The sequence below is a fragment of the Anser anser genome (genome assembly GCF_964211835.1).
Source record: "Anser anser genome assembly, chromosome: 2".
NCBI lineage: Eukaryota > Metazoa > Chordata > Aves > Anseriformes > Anatidae > Anser > Anser anser.
In genome coordinates, this window is record NC_139721.1 from 96,649,499 (window position 1) to 96,669,604 (window position 20,106).

The following is a 20,106-nucleotide window of genomic DNA, read 5'->3' on the forward strand; positions in this document are numbered from 1 at the left end:
TTGTATGGTTCCTAGATGTTCAGCCCAGTCAATTACCATAACTGGGAGGACAAGCACGTGAGTGGGTTGAATTAAATGGTCCTACATGGTTTTAGTGAACATTTGGCTCCCACATTCATCAGGAAAACCTACGCAAATAATGTAGTTCTCTAATTCAACCCCAAAACACATTTTCAGTCCTTCTAATAGGTTTTATTCAGCAGAAACTTTGAAAGTTTTGTCCTTAAAAAAAAAAAAGTCAAAAAAGGTATCACTGAAGTGGTGAATGACGTTTAACTAAAGCCTAGAACAACAAAAGCTGAAGCTTCTGACTTCTACCTATCATTTTCTTTTCCTTTGTTCATGCGAATAACAGATAAAAATGAGATGGTACTTTGAAATTCCTTACTTGGGTGCTTATAGTTTGAGTGGTGGGCCAACTTTTAGACTTGCTGGAGAACCACAGAAGTATTTGCAAAGCTGGTCAAAATTACAGTGCTTTTGCATAACGAGTTTAGTCAAGATTAACATTTTTCATAGGCAAATTTCCTTTTCTGTGGAAAACGTATATGGGAATATACTATATTGCCTGGTGCTTTGTGCTAGCTGGTGTGTCTCTGATTTGCCCAGATGATTAGGGACAATCCGGCTCACCAACAGGCCAATATTGGAGTCACTATTCCACCCGAGCTATTGCACCTATGTCATGCCATGTCATGATAGCAGACCTCTATTTCTTTTGGTATTGTAAAGACACAAACATGGTACACTGGCCCCCCCTCCCCTCAGAAGTGGAGCTGAGGAGTCCCTGGAGCTGGCTGGGAAAAGAGAAAGGGACCAAGAAAGCAGGGATAGTGGCAGGCTTGGTTCATGTACAACTCCATGGGGTCTGGAGATCTTTTCAGAACTGCAACTGGTCATGCCTTTATTTGATTTTGGTTTTATGTCAGCTAAAGGAGATAGGAAGATGTGACGCTGTAATGCAAAGTGTTGTTCTGAATTTTTCATGTTTATCAGATGTACTGAGCAATGTTTCTAGCCTCTTCTGATCCCTTTTTAAAAAATCCTCTTCCCAGCTTTTCCTGTGTTTCAGTCCACTCAGTCTTTTTTTATTCATCATCAATACCCAAAACTTCAGGTTGTTTTTTTTTTGTTGGTGGTGGTGGTTCTTTTGGAGTTTGTTGTTGTTGTTTATTTGTTTTTAAACGCTTTCCTATGGGAAAAACTACCTATTAGAATCTTATCCTTGCTTTCCTTCTGTAGAATGAGCTGTTTGCGAGTATATTAATTTTCACTTAGTGTAAGTCCTTTAATGTAATCATGTATTGTAAGGGAAAAACCACTCATATGTATGTTCCTAATCATGGGTAATTCATATTATTTGCCTTTAGAATTCACAAGCGTGTTATCTGACATGTTAATTGTTACATTGGTATCTGACTAAGGATACAAATATCTCCTAATTTTTCCCCCTCCCCTCACTTAACGTTTTGTTTAAGGAGATCAGTGCATTTTGTCTGTGAAAAGCCCTGAATTAAATGCTACCCACCAATGATTTTGTGCATGTTTCATTTTGCCAAAGGAGGTTGTCAGACACTGGGGGAAATAACGTAATATTGGTTGACCTAAGAGTTTAATTAACTGACAAGTAAGCTTACAAAAACTGTCATATTAACTTTGTACATCATTTTACTGGGGCAGAAAAGCTTTGTCACACAGCACTCATTCATTTCTTGCTTTGCTTACCTTAGGGCGTGAAGCACAAAAAGGAAATAAACATGTTCCTTATTTCTGATGCAAATAGTATTCTGCAAATATTGAATGTAGGGAGGACATTTCCTATCTATCAGTCAATCCTGTTTCACCCTAATACAACCCAAATAAGTGGTATTTGACTTGCATCTTTAGATAAGCATTGTTTACTCTGTTTTGGACTGAACCCTCAGACGTGAGATTAGCATATGGTTTCTACCCTGCAAGAAGCCAGTGGACAGCTTCTACATTGTCATTTACCAAAAGGTTTGAATACTTTATGGACTGTGTTTATGTGCTCTTTGATGATGATTCTAAATCCACTTGCATTTCAACTATGTAAAGGACCGCTGTTCCCTTCCCTTTCTATTACTATCAATATTACCCACAGCTTCCTCAGGCCAGTCCTTAAGGAAGGTTTTCCTTCAGAGAACTGCTTTCTGAGCTATGACATTATAATAAATGTACCATTTCCCTCATCTTTTGCTCTTCTCCCATTTCCTTTTAACTCATCTTTTACCTTTAGTCTTCGTTTTCTACTGAAATGCAACATCTATCAGAGCCACAGTCTCTCTCTCTCATTTTTCTTCTTCAAACTTTTCCATCCTTTCATTTATTTTGTCGCTAATTATCAGCCAGATGCTTTCCTCCGCATGTTAATACTCGCTGCTAGAACCTCTGTTTCTGGTCTGGTCACTTTTCCTTGTTTATAGCATCTTTCCTACTAGCTGCCTTTCTGTTTCCTTTGTCTACTTCTGTCTGTTAACGGTCATTGTTAAAATTATTTTCTTGTTCATTCCTCTAGCCATATATTACCCTTCATTGGAATTTCTTTGGTAGGCTTTTGTCCTTTTCCTCAATCAAATTCAAGCTGTTTTTTGCTCCCAGCCAAAGACGCTGCCTTTGTTCTTGTCTTTAATTGAGCAAATCAATTTTAACATTGAAAAATAACTGGTGGCCTCGCAGATACCTAGTGCTTCCCTATCAGGATGTAGATATCCAAGGGAAGAATGATCAGTGCAACTAACAGAATTCTGGGAGCTACTTCAGAAAGTGGCAAGTGAAGCTGTGACCACAGGCTCTTCTTGCAGAGGAGGAGTATCCTGGGGATGCAGCAATTAGTGGTCCATTGCCACTGAAGCTATGCAATTTTACAAAATGCTCACATCCAATAGCAGAATTAGCCTTTTTTTTTTTCTTTTTCCCTAAGGGAATGAACATTTTTACATCAGCTCCTTCATATTCAGTCTCTTCTCTGCCCTCTTCCTTGTTTGTTCTCAGCCCCCATTTCTCACCATGTTTCAGAGTGCTCACCAGTCTTGTTCTTGTGACCCTGAGGCTGTTGTTCTTCCCTTCTTACTAGCCTGGAGCCCCTGGAGGAATGTAATGAATCCCCTATCCCCTCTTGTGTAGTCTTTGATTAATGACAGTCTCAGCCTATCAGTTCCCAGGAACTGTGTGGTATCAGCCTGGTCTCCCACATCTGTGATTAATTAGTCAAGGGAATAGAAAAAGCTGGAAAAATCAAAACCACTCTGAAATGTGTTGGCTTTGCTTCAGCTTCAGCCTTTCTTCCTTCATCACTAAGGAAGGAAGATCTGGGTTGGACCTCAGAATCCAGGCCAGGCTCCTTCACATTCTTTTCACTCTTCCTCACCAGAAGACAGGTATGTTTTGGTTTCTGAGGCAATGAACAAGGTTTCACATTGAAGAGATCTATTACTACAGCATTGAGCTTCCAAACACCTGCTGTAAGCCTTTTAAACAACTTGTATAGAACTGCTATCACATCTCCTACCTCTCAGCTCCATCATCACATATGCTGGGTATGCTCATTTGTTCATACTAGGTATTCCTGTAAAATGATGGTCATTGCTGAACTCAATAATGATAGTGATACCACATGGAAACAGACTTCTTGGTTTGATCAAAACCATTGCATTGTTTCAAGTTTCTTTCCTGTAGACAGAAAAATGTCTTGGTTCATACTAGAAAAGTATACTCACAAGCAAAAGGAAAGAAAGGAAAGCCAAAACCCCAACATTTTTTTTTTCACAATTGATTTTAAATTCTGCAGAAAATGAAGAGATAAAAATGTATCAGAGCTTATACCTGCTAAATCTTTTGACAGCCGCTTCCTCATCCCACTGCCTGAAAATGAATCAACTTAATTATTCCTGTCATTGTATACATGCAGCTGGCTTAGAGTTGCCTCTTTATCATTGGCTCCAGCTACTGTCCTTGTATGCTGCAATAGTTAAGAAGATTGAAAACTGTTTTTTGTTACTGTTGTTGCTTTAGGTTTGGGATTTTTTGTTTGTTTGTTTGTTTTGTTAGTTTTTTTATAATTCCGAAGTATGCACACTGTAATAGAACAAATGATCAGGGATTTTGATGTCTCTCATCAATGTTTAGATTGTCCCAACACTGAGCTTAAATTTACTTGTGTAGGATGGCATGTTTGGATTAATATTCTAAAACAATGCAGAGTGAAAGCTTGTTGCAGGCTGTGACCAATGTACTAGTGTAGTGAAGTCACAGATTGCAATATGTGGAGATAGAAAAACAAAGAATAGCATTAAATTTTCTTACAAGGACCTTGAAGTCTCTCAGGATTACTCTTCTGAGTAGTCTGGAAATATAACCATTGATCTAGTTAAGACAATTCTTCTGTTGGAATAGCCTAAAAAATTGTCTTGAATTACCTGGAGCACGCTTTAAATATGTAAAGTTTTCATTAAAGTGGTTGACAGGTTGCTTGTAAACTGAAGTCATTTCCCTTCCCTTCAGAATTAGATTTTCTTTATGGCCTCCTTTGTCAGTAAGCACTGTTCATTAAGAATGATTTGGCCATTTCATTCTACAACCTTATTTTTTGCCTGCACTGTTGATTTAACTGAAGGAAATCCCATTGTGACTAAAATGATCAAGCTGGATCTCAATAACTGTATGATATTTTCTTCTTCCTTTTTTTACATTGTACGAATGGAGCTGTTTCTTTTCAGCAATGTTTAGATAGGAAGGAAGCAAGGTATGAATTGCAAAGATATGTCTTCCCTCTAGTTTTCTGGTTGTTGTCTTGTTGATTTTTTTTTAAGTGGTCACATGTAAAAGCCAATGAATGCAGCCTTAAAATGTCTCACATCTCAGATTCTTCAAGTCTGGTTGCAGAGGGGGAGGGTCTCTGGATATAGCACTGTCCAGTGAGTTGTCTTTTATCATACACTGCAAAGAGATGGGGAATCACGCTTTGCAGAACTTGCTAATTCTGAGCCAAATTATGAAAGCACCAAACCCAGTACATCATTGTTGGACTCATGACTTAAATCTGAGTCTTGTCCATGCAGAAGGAAGGTAGATTGTCAGATTAATGGCAATCATTTAGTACAACGTACCAACAGACACACATGCCTGAGTTATCTACCAAGCAGCAATCAGTGTAACACATGGCACAAGATAGTAGAAGTATAACACAGCGCTTCTGTGACAGTCTTTGCATCTTTCTTGAGTGACTTGTGAGAGGGGCATTACATGTGAAAAGGCATGCTAATTCAATAGAAGCAGTGAAGTTGTGGGGAAGTTATGAGAAGCATTCATCTTCTACCTGTTCTTCTGCAGGTGGGTTGTTGTGAATCTGCAGCCTTCTGGGATGTTCTGGGGGTGATTTCTGAGAAGATTGGTGCTGCAAGTTTGTAGAAAGAGGGTTTCTGGTGTGTGGAAGGCTCAGACTTAAATTTCCAGAAGCTTTGCAGGTAGTGGTTGGATGTCTTAAATGGCAGCCAGTCTTCTCAGGTCATGCTAAAGACAAACTTTGCACTGGTATGGTATGTTATGGTATAGTAGAATAGAGAGGTGGCCATTTTGTGCTGCTTATAGTTGCAGACAAGTTGCTGAAATGTAGTCACTGGGAAGGTTGCAGTATAGTTGGGTGTCAGGCTCTGACAATTTTCTCTTCTTGACATTGATGCCTTCTCACTTTTTGTTTCCTCGTTGTAGAGCCTAAGTGTTCAGACTTCTCCACAATCCTTAAAGGCACAAGCTTTATTTGCATAGATAAAAGTCCTTGTGGCAAGAGGCAGGAGTGAGAAGAAAGAACAAAAGAGGAGGAAGTGCTGGAGAGGCAAAATAATCAGAATGTGATATGACAGAGATTAGGTCAAATAAGCAAAATACAAAGGAAGACAAAAACAGTTTAACAAAAAAGATGCATAATTTAATGTTATGGTGATATCAACCAGAGAAATGAAAGGCAGATTAGGTGGATACAAAAGGCTGAGAAGAAGGTCCTGTGGGTCATGGCTGTTCAAAGAAGTTGTTTGTTTGTTTGTTTGTTTGTTTGTTTTCTCTCTACTGTCTTTCTCTTACTGTCTTCAGTGAATTTACCTGTCTTAGTCATAATGCAGAACTTGGGATTCTCATACCACACAAAAGGTCATCAGAAAAAAAGGACGTGATTGAAAGCAAACGTGCCCTCTGAAACCCTCATCTCTCAGTAAGAGAAGCAAAGTGTAATGTAATTAAAAGAACTGTCTACAGTGTTTATGTGCAATTACACTGAGTAGAGCATACCTTTAATTTCATTGTAAGGTCAGATACACATGGAGGAAGGGTTGATGCTGTCTTTCATACAGCAGTATTCAAGGGCTGGCAACTCAGCTTTAGAAATTTCAGACAGATTAGAGGATCTTGGCAGTGGTTCCCAAATGCTCAGGAGACTCACTGCAACCAACAGCTTTGACATTTTGGCCAGCTAGTTAAATATTGTTGGCTATAAACATTACAAGGCAATTGATCACCCCCTTATGCGCTGGGCCTGGGGCATAAGCTTCCTGCCTTCTGTCTGGGGAGCAAGGGGAGCCAATAAACCAAGTAGCTCTTTGATGATACCTTGTGAATAACTTTCCAGATCACAGTGAAGAAGAAGAATTTGCATTATTTGCACGTTACGTTAACCACAACATAGAGTACCAGAGAAAGGAGACAAGGGTCTGTACAAGATTTTGCAACTAAGCATAACTGAGAGCACCCGTAGTCCTGATTACAGGCCTATGTTTGCTTGCAGCTTTGGTTTAGGGCTGAAAAATCAGGGCAGTATGGTGGTGGTAGTTAGCACAGCAGTGTAGTATGCTTAGTTTAGCAGTTATACTCTGCCTATATGTTTGAAATGGCAATAATTTGTTGCTTTCTAGCAGACAGGGAATTTGATCCCATCCGCAGTGGGACTTAAGTGTCTGAATTAAACGTCTGAATTTCTGCACTTTTTTTTTTTTTGCATGATAGTACAGAATTGATGACTGCAGCCTGAGTATAAAACCACGTGTAGTAAACTTGTCTGGTGCAACTTCTCAGCAGGCCTGAGAAAGTGGAAGTGAAGCCAGCAGTTGAATGTCATACTCTCTGTGACAGTGAACAGTTAAGCACAGTTCGCCGGGAGTTTGGACATTAGTATTAGGAGGTACTATGTTTTCAAAAGGAAAGCTTGGTTTCCAGTCTCTCCCCTCTTTTCCCTTCCTAGTACCAGTATGGTTGCTAATAATAGTAATTAATTGCAATTAATAATGTATAACTATATAAAATATAAATTAAAATTAATTAGCAGCAATTAGTAGTCGTTGCCAAGAAGGCAGAAAGCGCAGGAGAGAAGATAATTTTAAATATCCAGCTTATTGCTAAGGCTGTCTGCTTAAGTTTTCTCCACTGTTCCTTTAAGGTTATTTCTTTCATTGTGTTTCCTAAGCCCTTTGGGTATTAAAACAAGACCCAGTGATATCACTAGGAGAATGCCACTAATCTCATTGGACAGTGTAGCAATTCGTTAACATTCAGGTGTTATGTTTGCTTGGCCTTACTGTTTGTAGTTTCTGAGGTGTGACAGCATGTTTATTACTTAGACTGGTATGATCTGGTGAGTGCACTCTAATGCAGTCAAGGAGGCATTACTACCTCTAAGCAATTGGATGGCAGTCAAGAGGAGTTTGTCTTTCAGATGGGGAAGTAGCAGGTTCCCACAGGCTAAGCAGTTATTCAGAAGGGTTTGGCTGCATGCGGTCACCATCTGAAAACAGATACTTCTCTATATAAAAGGCACAGTGCATAGCTGTAGAGTACAGAACTCAAAGTTGTTTTTTACCATCAAACCAAGTTTTAGACTTGCTCAGACACACAGCAATGTACCTACTAGATTTGTAAGAGTGGATGGAGAGGAGCTCTGCTTTGTCTGGGCCAGATTTCCAAGATTTACTGAAGTAGCATCTTAATTGCAAGGATGCATGGAAATGTGGTGAAGGCATTTGCTTTCCAGCTGGGCCAACAGCTTTTTGAGAAACATCTTGCTCTTCTTGAAGTAAATCTCTGGGATGGATGTTGTCCCTATAGTAAGGAAGGAGACTATCTTCCATTTTTTAATTGCTTACTTTCAATTGCTGGCCACAGCTAAAATGAGTGTTTAGATCACATCTAGGAAATAATTTACCTCTCAGGAAGCAAAAATAAAAAAACATAGTACAGGCAATGACAGTTACAAGACTAAGACTACACGTGTGAACCAATGAAATATTCATATGTGAAGTTAAGTTTCCAGAATGATTAGGGAACCTCTGAGGGGCTAAGCTTCTGTTTTAAGATACATGATGAAAGTGGAAGAACAAAGGAAAATGAATGGTGCAGAAAAAGCTCTTGGCCTCTGTGTAGCTGTTAATTTCTGTCATGTCTGCTTTCATACCGTGGCAGTGGTTGCTGTTTCCTACTGCTTTCTAGATGTTGGGTTTGGGTGGAATAGGCCTTTCTAAAACTGACACTGTGTTTTCAGCCAACTTTAGCACAGCATCGGATAAATGTTTCAAGGTGTGTGATTTGCACCAGCACCAAAGAAATAAATCCAGAATTCGGAGAGAGAGACGGTAATCTCTGATATGTAATTATTTGAACTAAAGCCAAGCAATTCCTCTTAGTTAACTGTGTCTCAGCAGTTTTCTCTGATAAAATAATTATTATGCAGATTGATGGCTGTTGCCCAGTCATCCTTCATTCTCATTTTTGGTTTGCATTGTTTATGGCATTACTTCAAAAGCAATCCTGTAATATCCCTGGCAAATTTATCTCTCTCTTCTGACTAATCAAGTTCTCTTTCGTTCACTGTATATGATAATAATGTGCCTGCAGTGTAGAGCTCTCACAGGATTACCAAAAGGTTGAGGTTGGAAGGGACCTCTGGAAGTCAGCTGGTCCAACCGTCCTGCTGAAGCAGGGCCACCTAGAGCTGCATGCCCAGGACCATGTCCATGCGGCTTTTGGGAGGGAGACTCCACAATCTCTCTGGGCAGCCTGTGAAAAAGTGTTTCCTGATGTTCACAAGGAATCTCCTGTGTTTCAGTTTGTGCTCCCTTCTTGTCCTTTCACTGGACACCACTGAAAAGAGTCTGTCTCCCTATTCTTTGCACCCTCCCATCAGATATTTATATACTCTCATGAGATCTCCCTGAATTTTCTCTTCTCTGGGCTGAACAGTCCTAACTCTCACAGCCTTTCCACATTGGAGAGATGCTCCAGTTCCTTCATCATCTTGGTGGCCCTTTGCTGGACTCTCCCCAGTATGTCCGTCTTTCTCTTGTGCTGGGGAGCCTAGAACTGGACACACCAATCTCTCTCCATCTCAGAGACCATGGAGATTCATGGTAAACTTGCTGAGGACTGAAGCAACGTAGCTACAAGGCAGAACAGGGAGAGGGAACTGGAAGTGCTTGGATAGCAAATAATAATGATCACAAGGACAGTCGCATGGCCAGACCCTCCCTCCTTTCACCATGATAGCAATGAGGGAAACAACAGACCACAGTTTGTGGCTTATCACTACTGCCCTTTAGTCAGGAGAACACCTTTAAGGCCCAGTAGGAGAGTTGTAAGACCTGAAAAACACTGCAGTATGTACTGGCTGGTACACATCACCTGGGTCAAGCTGGCAGAAATCAGGATGTGCATCTGCACTCTCAGCAACTTAGGACTTCACAGCTTTTTTATGCTGTTACAAGTGCATTGTTGTATGCATGCCTGTACCCGACATGACAGGACTATCATCTCAGCTCAGAATCCAGAAGAGCCACGCTACTGCTGCCACGAGCACACGAGCCACAGACAGAGCAGGATTTACAGTCCTGTAACCACCAATCGTAGTTCAGCTGTTGGGAGACTGTCAAGTGATAAATGACCCTTTCCCCACCAGTCCCCCAAAATCATAATTTTCTTGTTACAGAGCAGATGGGCTTTTGCTGTAAGCTGTGTTGCCCTGCCAGAAGTTAGCTTATTTTCTGGTTATGCTACTGAGAAATTGACTTGAGACCAGATAGTACTAATCTTCTGTACCTCGGTGGTGGGCTGGACTCAGCTGGCCGCCAGGTGCCCACCAAGCTGCTCTCTCACTCCCGCTCCTCAGCAAGACAAGGAGGAGAAAAAACAATGAAGCAGCTCATGGGCTGAGATAAGGCCATGGAGATCGGTCACCAATTGCAGTCACAGGCAAAACAGACTCAGCTTGGGGAAGATTAATTTAATTTACTGCAATTATAACAGAGTAGGGCAGTGAGAACCAAAATAAAAACAACCAACTAACCAAACAAAAAACTAAAACCACCTTCCCGCCACCCCTCCTTCTTCCCAGGCTCACCTCCAATCTCAATTCTTCCATCTCCTCCCCTCGAACAGCACAGGGGAATGGGATCTGCGGTCAGTCCCTGATGTTTCGTCTCCACCATTCCCTCACAGTCACTCTCTGCCTCTGCTCCCCATGGGGTCCCTTCCACAGGATGCCGTCCTTCCCGAACTAATCCTGCGGGGGCTGCCCACAGGCAGCAGCTCTTCAAGAACTGCTCCCACATGGCTCAGTACCGCGGGGTCCATCCCCCGGGAGCAAACTGCTCCACCACAGGTCCCCCATGGGCAGCAGCTTCCCCCAGGCCCCCTGCTCCTGCGTGGGCTCCTCTCCACGGGCTGCAGCTCCGGCCCGGGGCCTGCTCCTGCGGGGGCTCTCCATGGGCCGCAGCCTCCTCCAGGCCACATCCACCTGCTCCACCGGGGGCTCCTCCCCGGGCTGCAGCGTGGAGATCTGCTCCATGTGGGACCCATGGGCTGCAGGGGGACAGCCTGCTCCACCAGGGACTTCTCCACAGGCCGCAGGGGAACTGCTGCACAGATGCCCATAAACCCAGTACAACCTGGAAACCTTACGCTGACACAGAATAAGATTTGAGACAAAAACACAGAAGGTGTTAACACAGGTTTTCTTTTCCCTTCCTTGTCAACCACAGGTAATGCAGGTAGTGAAAGAACAGATAATGAGAGCACTCACTACCAAGCCTAGCTCACTGGATCAGTTCAAGAGCAAGCTTCAGAATCTCAGTTACACAGAAATACTGAAAATACGCCAGTCTGAAAGAATGAACCAGGAAGATTTCCAGTCTCGCCCAATTCTGTAAGTGCTGTCTTCTCTCCTAACCTATTTTTGCATGGAAGTATTAACAAATGTGAATGATGTTTGTCAGCTCTTCAGGGGGAACTGAAGTAAGAAAGCTGTCCAGAGAGCTGTGCTCAAAAGCAGTAGTGCAGCATCTGTCTGCACAATGTGTATATGTTTTCTTCTGCTGGGACTCCCAACTTTTTCTTTGAGTTCAGTTAAACCAGATTTATCAAATCCCTATAGGGTCTCACCTGGCTTACTTGTAAAAAACAATGCTCTGACATTTCCTGGCTTTGTATGATTGTGTTTATGAGCCTGTTTTTGTTGTCAGGAATGACCTTTTTTATTTGTATTTTTTAAAACTTTGTCTTCTGTCTAAGGGCATTTAAAAATTGCAGATGCCATTTCTCTGAGCCAGACAAGATGTTCAGAACAAGAGGACTGACTCCAGAAAAGAGTGGGGTTACGTATTACTGTCTTTACTGATAGCATTATCTTTGGTGTTAATGAAAAGCCATTATTTATTTGTAAAGGATAACATTCTGGCAGCGAGACAATGGGATTCTCATTTCTCTGTTATTTACTCCAAATAATCAAATGCTAATATCGCCACCACAGCTCCTGCCTGCTGCTCAGAATACCCTTTGTTCTGTTATGTAAAAAATGGAGGCTATACTTGGCTCTGGACCAGGGCTCATGGCTGAACTAATGGCACAGGACAGGTTCAGACTCTGCAGTGCACAAAGGATGTGCTGAGAATAGCAGGAACCTTTTGAGATCAGCAGAGAAATAGTGAGGATTCCAGAAGCATCAGTTGAAATGTCATGAAATCTTGACTATGTTTGAAGTGTAAAGGCTCATGATTTTCCAAATCTCCTTTACAAGGCAAAGCTGTAGAGAAGGATTTGGACCAGGGAATTTGAGAACTCAGATGCAAGATGCTCATTTTGATTTGTTTCTAAAGGATATAGATATATCTAAGCTCCAGGGACACGTTCATCCAAGGGCAGCCGGGCAACAGTGGAAGCATAAACTAAGTGGAATTACGCACTTAAATTTTAATCATACCAATGTGGATCAAAGGGAGAATGCTTCTTTTATGTTTTCAATGTATTAGGAGATAGGACCTAATGCCCAATTAGAACTGATGTCACTCATAGTAATGTATCAATTAAACAGTTACAAATAATTCCAGTCATTTTGCATCATTACACTGCTCAGAAATCCCCTGCCATTCCCCTGCAATGTTTAGTGGTTCCAAGCCACTCAGTAGTGCTAAGCTTGTCACCAAAGCTTCTAGTTTTCCTTGCTTCCCCTATGAGTCAACTGTTTAACTATGATACAGGTCAGCTTTTTATATTCTCACGCAGCATTGCCTAGCTTTGTTAAACTTGCTAGTGCCCTCTGCAAGCTCTTTATTCACAGTATTGCTCTGGTTAGTTGCTGCCACAGTGCAGAATTTCCTTCCCTATCGTGGAATGAATGAAACAGCTAACACAAATAGTTAAAAGCAAATGAAATGTTACCAGAGGACTCATTTCAGATTCTGGACAAAGGCTAAGCCTAAAGGTTATAGAGGCTAACTGAATCGATAAGGTGTTTAAGCAATCACAACTGCATTTGCAGAGATTTGGCTGTATGCATTTGCATTTTGATTGCATCCATGATCACTTATTCTTGACAGTAAAAAGAAACGGTTCTTTCATTTTCCCATTTGATTTGATTCCGTGTACTGAACTCTCTCAAATTGCACAGATGACACGACTGATAGAAGTACAGAATCATGGTCCCATTGTAGGAAAAGAGACTGTGAGTGAAGAGAGCAATCGTGGTTGTGCTGTATATTTTAAAGCCTTACAGATAAGCTAAAAGAGATTGTGCACAGCTGAATGTAAAGTCAGTGGGCCTTGTTTAATTCTGCTTGAGCTTATGGCAGTCAGATGATGTTTTTTCCTGCCTTTAACATGATAAAAGTCTTTCTTTTGCTGTTCTTTGTATAAAGTACTGATGTTCTGAGTTTTTAAGCTGCTGGATGAGGGAAGTTTCAGTTAAGTTGGACTGGAGTGTAAGCTGAAAAGTAGTGCTCTAGATCCCTGTAAATGCAGCAACCTTTTTTTCCAACAAGTAATTGTTTCTTTTACATGATCATTGTTTCACGTGGAGCTCATTTTTTCAGAGGGAAAGTAAGAAGTCCTACAGCACAGAAAGCATTCAAGAGCTTGGGATCATTACTGATCATCCAAACTGCCATTGCACAACAAAACTATAAAATATCACTGGTTTATTTGCAATGGCTGTGGAAGAAGGTGTGTAGGAAGGAATCCTATTGGCCTGTAGAGAACCAGAGATCTCCTTGACATGTTATGTGGCAGTAGGGATGGTTTAATACTGGATAAAGTTCTGATGTCCATATGGAAACTTGCTGGTTAAAGGTAGTTCATGCCAGTTAGGGAGCCATTGCTAAGTAATATCTGGCTGACAATCAGTACATACAGGAATATAGATGGAGGGTGTGGACGCTTTTCAGCTTTTTGTCTTTACAAATTTCTCTGCAATATTGGAAAGAGTCACTAGTGCCTGCTCTGAATGCAGAAAGTGGTTAGGAGAGGGCATAGCTACCAGCTAGAAAGATAAAAGGACAAAACCACACAAAATGATTTAAATGCCTGCAATGTGTCCCATCCTGGAAAGGGATTATAAGCTGGAAAGGTAATAGCTTAATTATAAGCAGGAAAGGTAAAAGCTGGATTGGATTGAACTAGTGCCGAAGAAGAGCTAGTTTCGTTTGAATAATTAAAAAAAATAATCCAATAGTTTTCAGATTTGAAGACAGGTCTGTTATTTTAAAAGCATGTAACTGATGGCAGGATTTTGCCTATAGTGCTGAGACCAGTGAGATCAGAAAATTACCGATCATATATTACTCTGTAGTTCCCTCAACCCATCTGTCATATCAGCCCACTGACTTTTGTCATTCTTACATCACAGGAACACAGGAGGAAGCTAACAGCAATTTTTAAAGCCTTACACTTTCCTAGTTTGTTCTCTCTCTCTTTTCACAAGGCACAAACTGTTCAGTTGATGTCATCTGAAGGAGAATAAATAATTTTATCCCAAAATATATTTGCATTTATGATCTTCCTTTAGCTCTTTGTTCCTCTGTGTGCTCAAGCACGGGGACTGTAAAACTGAAGAAAGTACTACCTCTGAGCTACCCCCTTCAGAGGGGATTACCTGTTTATTTTTGGATTGGTTAGAAATCCTTCTCTTCCTCTGATTTGTAAAGGGCATATAGGACTCTAGAGGACAGAACAGGGAATACTCTGGGTTTTAATAACCAGATGTTAATGTGCTGGATGACCCATTCTTTTTTTTTTTTTTTACCAGTAGTGTCTTATAACTATAATCTTATGATATCTTTTAACACCTTTCTAATGACAGTCATCCAATTTCTAAATTAAACTACCTAAACATCACACTAATGTTTTTATCAGTTTTGAATGTTTGAATTCAGCTAGAATGTTTCAATCCAGCTAGAGACAAAGCTTATAGCTTAGACCGTTCAGTAATCTGCACTGTGTTTTAACACGGTTTTCCTCTGCCCCTGCTCCCAGCTTTTACCTGAGGAATGGGGAGGCACATCAGCTCTGAAAGGCAGGATGTTTATTCAAGCACAAAATTGTTCTGATCACAGTATTTAACTATTCAGTGTTTTCCTGCCTTAGTTCTCAATAAGAAAACAATAGTGTTTGAAATTATCCTAAAGGACTTATAATACATTTCCGAAAGGTGGCCTGTTTCTATAGTTACAATGCTTGCTTGCTTTTTGACCAGCCATATTTTCCCAGCTTGTAAATATGCAGTGGGTTATGCATCAAGTACTCCAACCATTTTGTTAATACTTGGGAGAACGATGGCTTTTCTGTTTAAAGCCCTGATGTCTCTAACAGAGAACTTCCAGTGGCTTCAATGGGGTGTTGGCAGATCAAAAGTACAGGATCAACATGAATGTGGAAATCAGCAGAGACCAAACTTCCTAAGAAGTGAGACATTTTTATTTTATCGATGGAATAGCACAGCTTTGCTTTCTTTTGATGATGACTGCTGGAACATACTGCCAGACAGAATGATTTTTGGTATTACCTAATGTGCGCAGCAATGCAAAATTATGGTTCTGACACACTTCATATTTTATAAACCATCTACACGTTCAGTTATTTTTTTAATCTTACCAGGCTTACTGTCAAGTTGATGTTTCAACCTGTCTTTTATGTATTCTTAGTGAATCTAAGTGAGGATATAACTGATGAATTCAGACACCTCTGAATCCATATGATGGTATATGAACTCAAGCTTTAAATATTACACGCATATTTTTTCCACCTAGTTCTTGACACTTTTAACTCTTTTATCAAAGTAGGATGTAGAAAATGGATTTCCTGAAGGATATATAATAACATTTCTAAATGCACAGCAGGTTTATGCAATCCTGGGCAAGGGTAAAACTTGATCTTTGAGCAGTCCCCATCGTGGGTTACTCTTCCACCCAATTCTGCTAGTAACAAATTAATTGAACTGCATAGGATCAATAAGAAACATATAGAGCTGGTAATCATTTTGGCTCATTGGCATTGCTCGTTGCTGTTTTTTCTTGTTATTTCACAGTGTGTTTTAGCCTTCTTGTATTGTCCTAAATGCTAGTAAAGTATACTAGCAGAGGATTGTACGACAAAAGGTGACAGACCCTCAAATAAGCTTCACAATGTTCCTGCAATGAAAGAGCATTATTTGCTGCAGAGAAAGCTTGTTGATGCTTTATAGGAAGTGTTATTTTTAGATGCATAAACTGAGAAACAAGTAAGTTACTTGCCTGAGTCATACACTGATGCTGTAGTGGGGAGATGTCTAGAACAGAGATACCCTGACTCCCATGCCTTGTTATAAGAGAACATTTTATTTTTTCTGGAGCAGGCTAGATTCTGACCTGGGCATGCCTCTCACTGTTGTCTCCTTTGGACAGAAACATCTTGTGAGACTCTCCATCTTAGAGGAAAGAGGATGGATTTTGATTGAATCTCACAAGTGCCTATTTTCTTTCCTCCCAAGGGAACTAAAGGAGAAGATTCAGCCTGAGATCTTAGAACTGATCAAGCAGCAACGTCTTAATCGACTTGTGGAGGGTACCTGCTTTAGGAAACTCAACAGTCGACGTCGACAAGGTACAGCTGAGACTTCCTGGTCTGACTTTTTATTATCACTTCTGTCTAAAAGTTGAGATGATGAGTACTGCTCTTACTAACAAAAAGCTTGGTTTTATTGCTGCCTTGACTGCTTTTACTAGGGAACATCTGAAAGAATCTCCTAGTTGCAATTGTAGAATTTTCTCTGTTTCACTGGAACTGGTTTTGGTTTCATCTGGAATAAGTCCAGCATTTGATGAAAATCTCAAGCAGCAGTCTGAACTTAGTATTTTAATTTCTGCCTCGGTGTCCAGTCGCCTTGTTCTCTCAGAACAAAATTTCTACCTCTGCAGGAATAGCACATATAACTTTGTGTAGCCACAATTTGAGTGTCTCAGAGTTGGATCATCTATTTTCTTGTAGGTTTATTTAAATTATATTACTAAACAAATAACAGATGTCCAGTACTTTTATACATGTGATGAGCTCATTTTGTACCTTTCCCTCTAGTACTGCCTGTCCTTAGTTTTTGCCATGAATTACCATATACATTAAATATATTATGGTGTTCAAATGTACTTTTAAAAAACACTTAGATCAGTAATTTGTTTACATTCAGATGAATAATGATTGACATGAGAAGATTATTTTCCCAATCTTATGAGTCATTGCTCTGTACTAGATTTACAGCTCGTTTTATACAGTAAAACTCTTTATGGTTCTTTTTCCCCTCATAGGGGCACGCTTCTTTCTTAAGACAAAGTAATGGGTATATAGTGTAAATTGAGCAGATTAATTAGAATTTTATCCAAAAAATTCCCTTTAGAACCCCTATTTTGTGAAGATTCAGACTGCTGTTTGTTTCCCAACTGCAAATGCAATGAAAAATAGAAAGTTACAAAAACTAAGTACTGCCAAAGATCAATATTTGAGACCTTCAAATCAATTGTGAAAAGTTGCTTTTCTCACAGAAGGAAGAATCCCTGCAGTGCCTGATTTCTAAGAAAGAAGCAGGCAATTTTCCTTAATGTTGAGTGGTTATTTTGGAAAATTCCAAGCCTTTATCAAAGAGTCAAGTTGCAGAAAAATATGATGCAGCTTTATTTACTCTCTGTCAAGACTACAAACACCTATAAAGCCCTTTGAGCAGAATTTAGGGAAAGAACATTAATATTCCACTGTGACTTCCGTACAGATTTCATAAGAAGGCATGATGATATGTGTTTCCCTTCAGCAACATCTTTGTGGAGTGAATGTAGCTGAAGTAATGTGTAGTTTTGTTTGGCTATCAGTACTGAGGGGTTTTTATTTTATTGTTTTCAGAACCTTAATCCAAATGACTGAAATTCTAGGGAAGGAGCAGGGTCTGTGGCAAACCTTCTTGTTTTGGCAGATCTCCAAGAAGAAGTTAGACTATTTTATCTTAAGCTGTTGTCAGTCCATAACTCATAGGATCAAAAATCTTAGAAGATATAAATTGGTTCAACTTATTTGAGTGGACCTGAAGATAATAATAAACAAAAGAAAAAGAATAATAGCAACTTGATCTTCTGGTCCACAGTTAAGAACATTACTGTGTACTATGCCTTGGAGTGAACTGTATGGGCCACCAAATTAATTGCTTCGACGTCATGTTTATTCAGGGCCAAAAGAGTTCATGATTCTTTGGAAACAAAATATTTGTTTCCGTGCCTCAAAGAGCTTACTTACCTTCTCTGAAGGTTGTTTGGTTTGGTTTGGTTTGTTGGTTAGTGGTTTGGATTTTTTTTTCGCTTTGTCAGATAAATGTCCATTTAGAAGGGCATGTTTCCACATGCCTTAGAGTTGTGTGTACTTTATGTCAGTCTTCCTTTATTCCCTGAAGTGAAAGTGTAAGGTATCCCCCTGGGAAAAAGGGAGGGAAAAGACACAACAACCATTACTAAAGATGAGTAGACTCACCAAAGTCTAACACTATGTAATCCAATGAACAAGGAAAGCATGGTAAACACAAACATGTTTGGTTTATAAGCTGTTTAATTGGGAACTGTCCCTTTTAAGGTATGTACAGTGCCTGGCATAGTCCAAATAGCGAATAATTGCAGCTGACACAAAGTGGAAGAAGCTCTCTTGAAACTTGCCTCTTTCCTTCAGTGTTACCTGTACCCCAGCCAGAGCAAGCTCTAAACCAGGCCTGTTGTGATGTCAAGAACTAGAAGATGAGCTAAAGTGAAGGACCAGAGGCTTAGCAAATGATGCTAAACATCAAGGCAGACCAGCTTTCAGATAACTCCCCTGTATGTCCTACTAAAAATGGTACAAGTCCCTAACTCCCAAGTGTGCCTTCTCTTACCTTTACCCTACCTCCCCATCTCTTATCCCCTAACCCACCCCACAGTAAGTGTGCCCTGTGCTTACTGAGGGGATCAGCAGGCGCCCCATCACCTGCCCACTGCCCCAGCTTGCTTTCTGTGGAGCATGGCCATGGTCCATCCAGGTTGACTTTGCGCCAAAACAGGAATGGGGAATGCTGTGAGGCATCACGGTTTGCCCGTTAGGTGGCAACCTCCCTTGTAAGAGTAGTGAGATCAGGTAACTGTTCTACCTCAGCATGTGTACTGCTCCTTTTACATTTCTTATAATTCTTTTTTCTCTTGAGACAATCTTGGGACAAATGTTGCAAATCTACAGATTACACAAGAGGAACCTACACAGGAGAAGCTGAAAGCATTAAATTGCCTATTTAAAAAATAATTAACTGGCATTATTCCACAATAAAGACTCCAGAGCAAACTTCCATTAAGACTGTTGTTTGAACATGTGGTAGGACACACATGGTTAGTCACAGTAAGTCGAAACAATTGATTTACAAAAAAAAAAAAAAAAAACAAGGAGGGAGATTACATCCTCTTACGACCTTCTGAGAGGAGGTGAAAAACATTTCTTACATACAAGGCATTGGAGCACATCCAGTCCAACAGGTGATTCTTTGCAGGGAGCGGGGCTGAAGGTTAAGCAGTGAAGTATCTGTAATCAGATCTCTGCCTTTTGTATTCCAGCACGGGATTGTTGTTCAGCAGGGTCTCTCTGCAGCTGAAATCCAGAAATACTATTATTGTCCCAGCAGGATCCTTGCCACTTCCAAAGAGTACATGGCCTTTGCCTTGCAACGTTTCACAGATGAACTGCAGTACTAACTCCTGTTTTTATTAGACATTCTTAATCAATAGGAAATGAAACAGTAAAATCTGGTCTGCCGTTCTGGTCACACTGTTCAATGGCAGGTTGTGAAGCTCTGCAAATCCCCACTTTGTTCTCTGACTGTGGACATCAGCTGACAGACAGCCCTCTTCAGCGTTCTCCTTCCTTTGGTAATTCCTAAAAGAAAGGGGTGAAGACTAAATCAAAAGCCTACAAAGCTCTTTATAGCCCTAAAAGTTATTTTTTTCCAGTAGAGCTAAGTAGCAGATAAAGACATTTTTTGGGGAATAATAGATACTTCTGTAGCTGTCATCCAGTATATTTGTAGTTTGTTGCTGGGTGCACCCTTGGAAATAAATTACCCTTTTAGCTTTATAAAAGATTATAGAGAAATTGCATGCTATCAAAGTGGTTTTGCAGTCGAAGACAAGGTTTCTTGAACAGTTATATTTGGAAGAGAAAGAAAGCCTGATGATGCACACTACTATATTAAAACACAAGGCAGAGTATTTTTTTTTAGTAACCTGGAAAGAGAAGAATTAAAAAAAAATCAAGCAAAGACAAGTT

General features: G+C 40.3%; 1 protein-coding gene across 15 annotated transcripts in view; it reads left to right on the forward strand.

Annotated features, from left to right (window-relative positions):
* Nucleotides 1–20,106, forward strand: part of ELMO1 (engulfment and cell motility 1) — a 304,941-nt gene that overhangs the window by 265,032 nt on the left and 19,803 nt on the right. For 14 of the 15 annotated variants that reach the window (XM_083826075.1, XM_083826074.1, XM_083826086.1 and 11 more), the window contains 2 exons: nt 11,031–11,194; nt 16,286–16,398. In XM_083826075.1, coding sequence (XP_083682201.1) covers nt 11,031–11,194; nt 16,286–16,398 — 277 coding nt within the window. Of the gene's footprint in view, nt 1–3,273; nt 3,399–11,030; nt 11,195–16,285; nt 16,399–20,106 lie in introns of those variants that run through there. The other variant, XM_083826080.1, reaches the window with a different exon arrangement.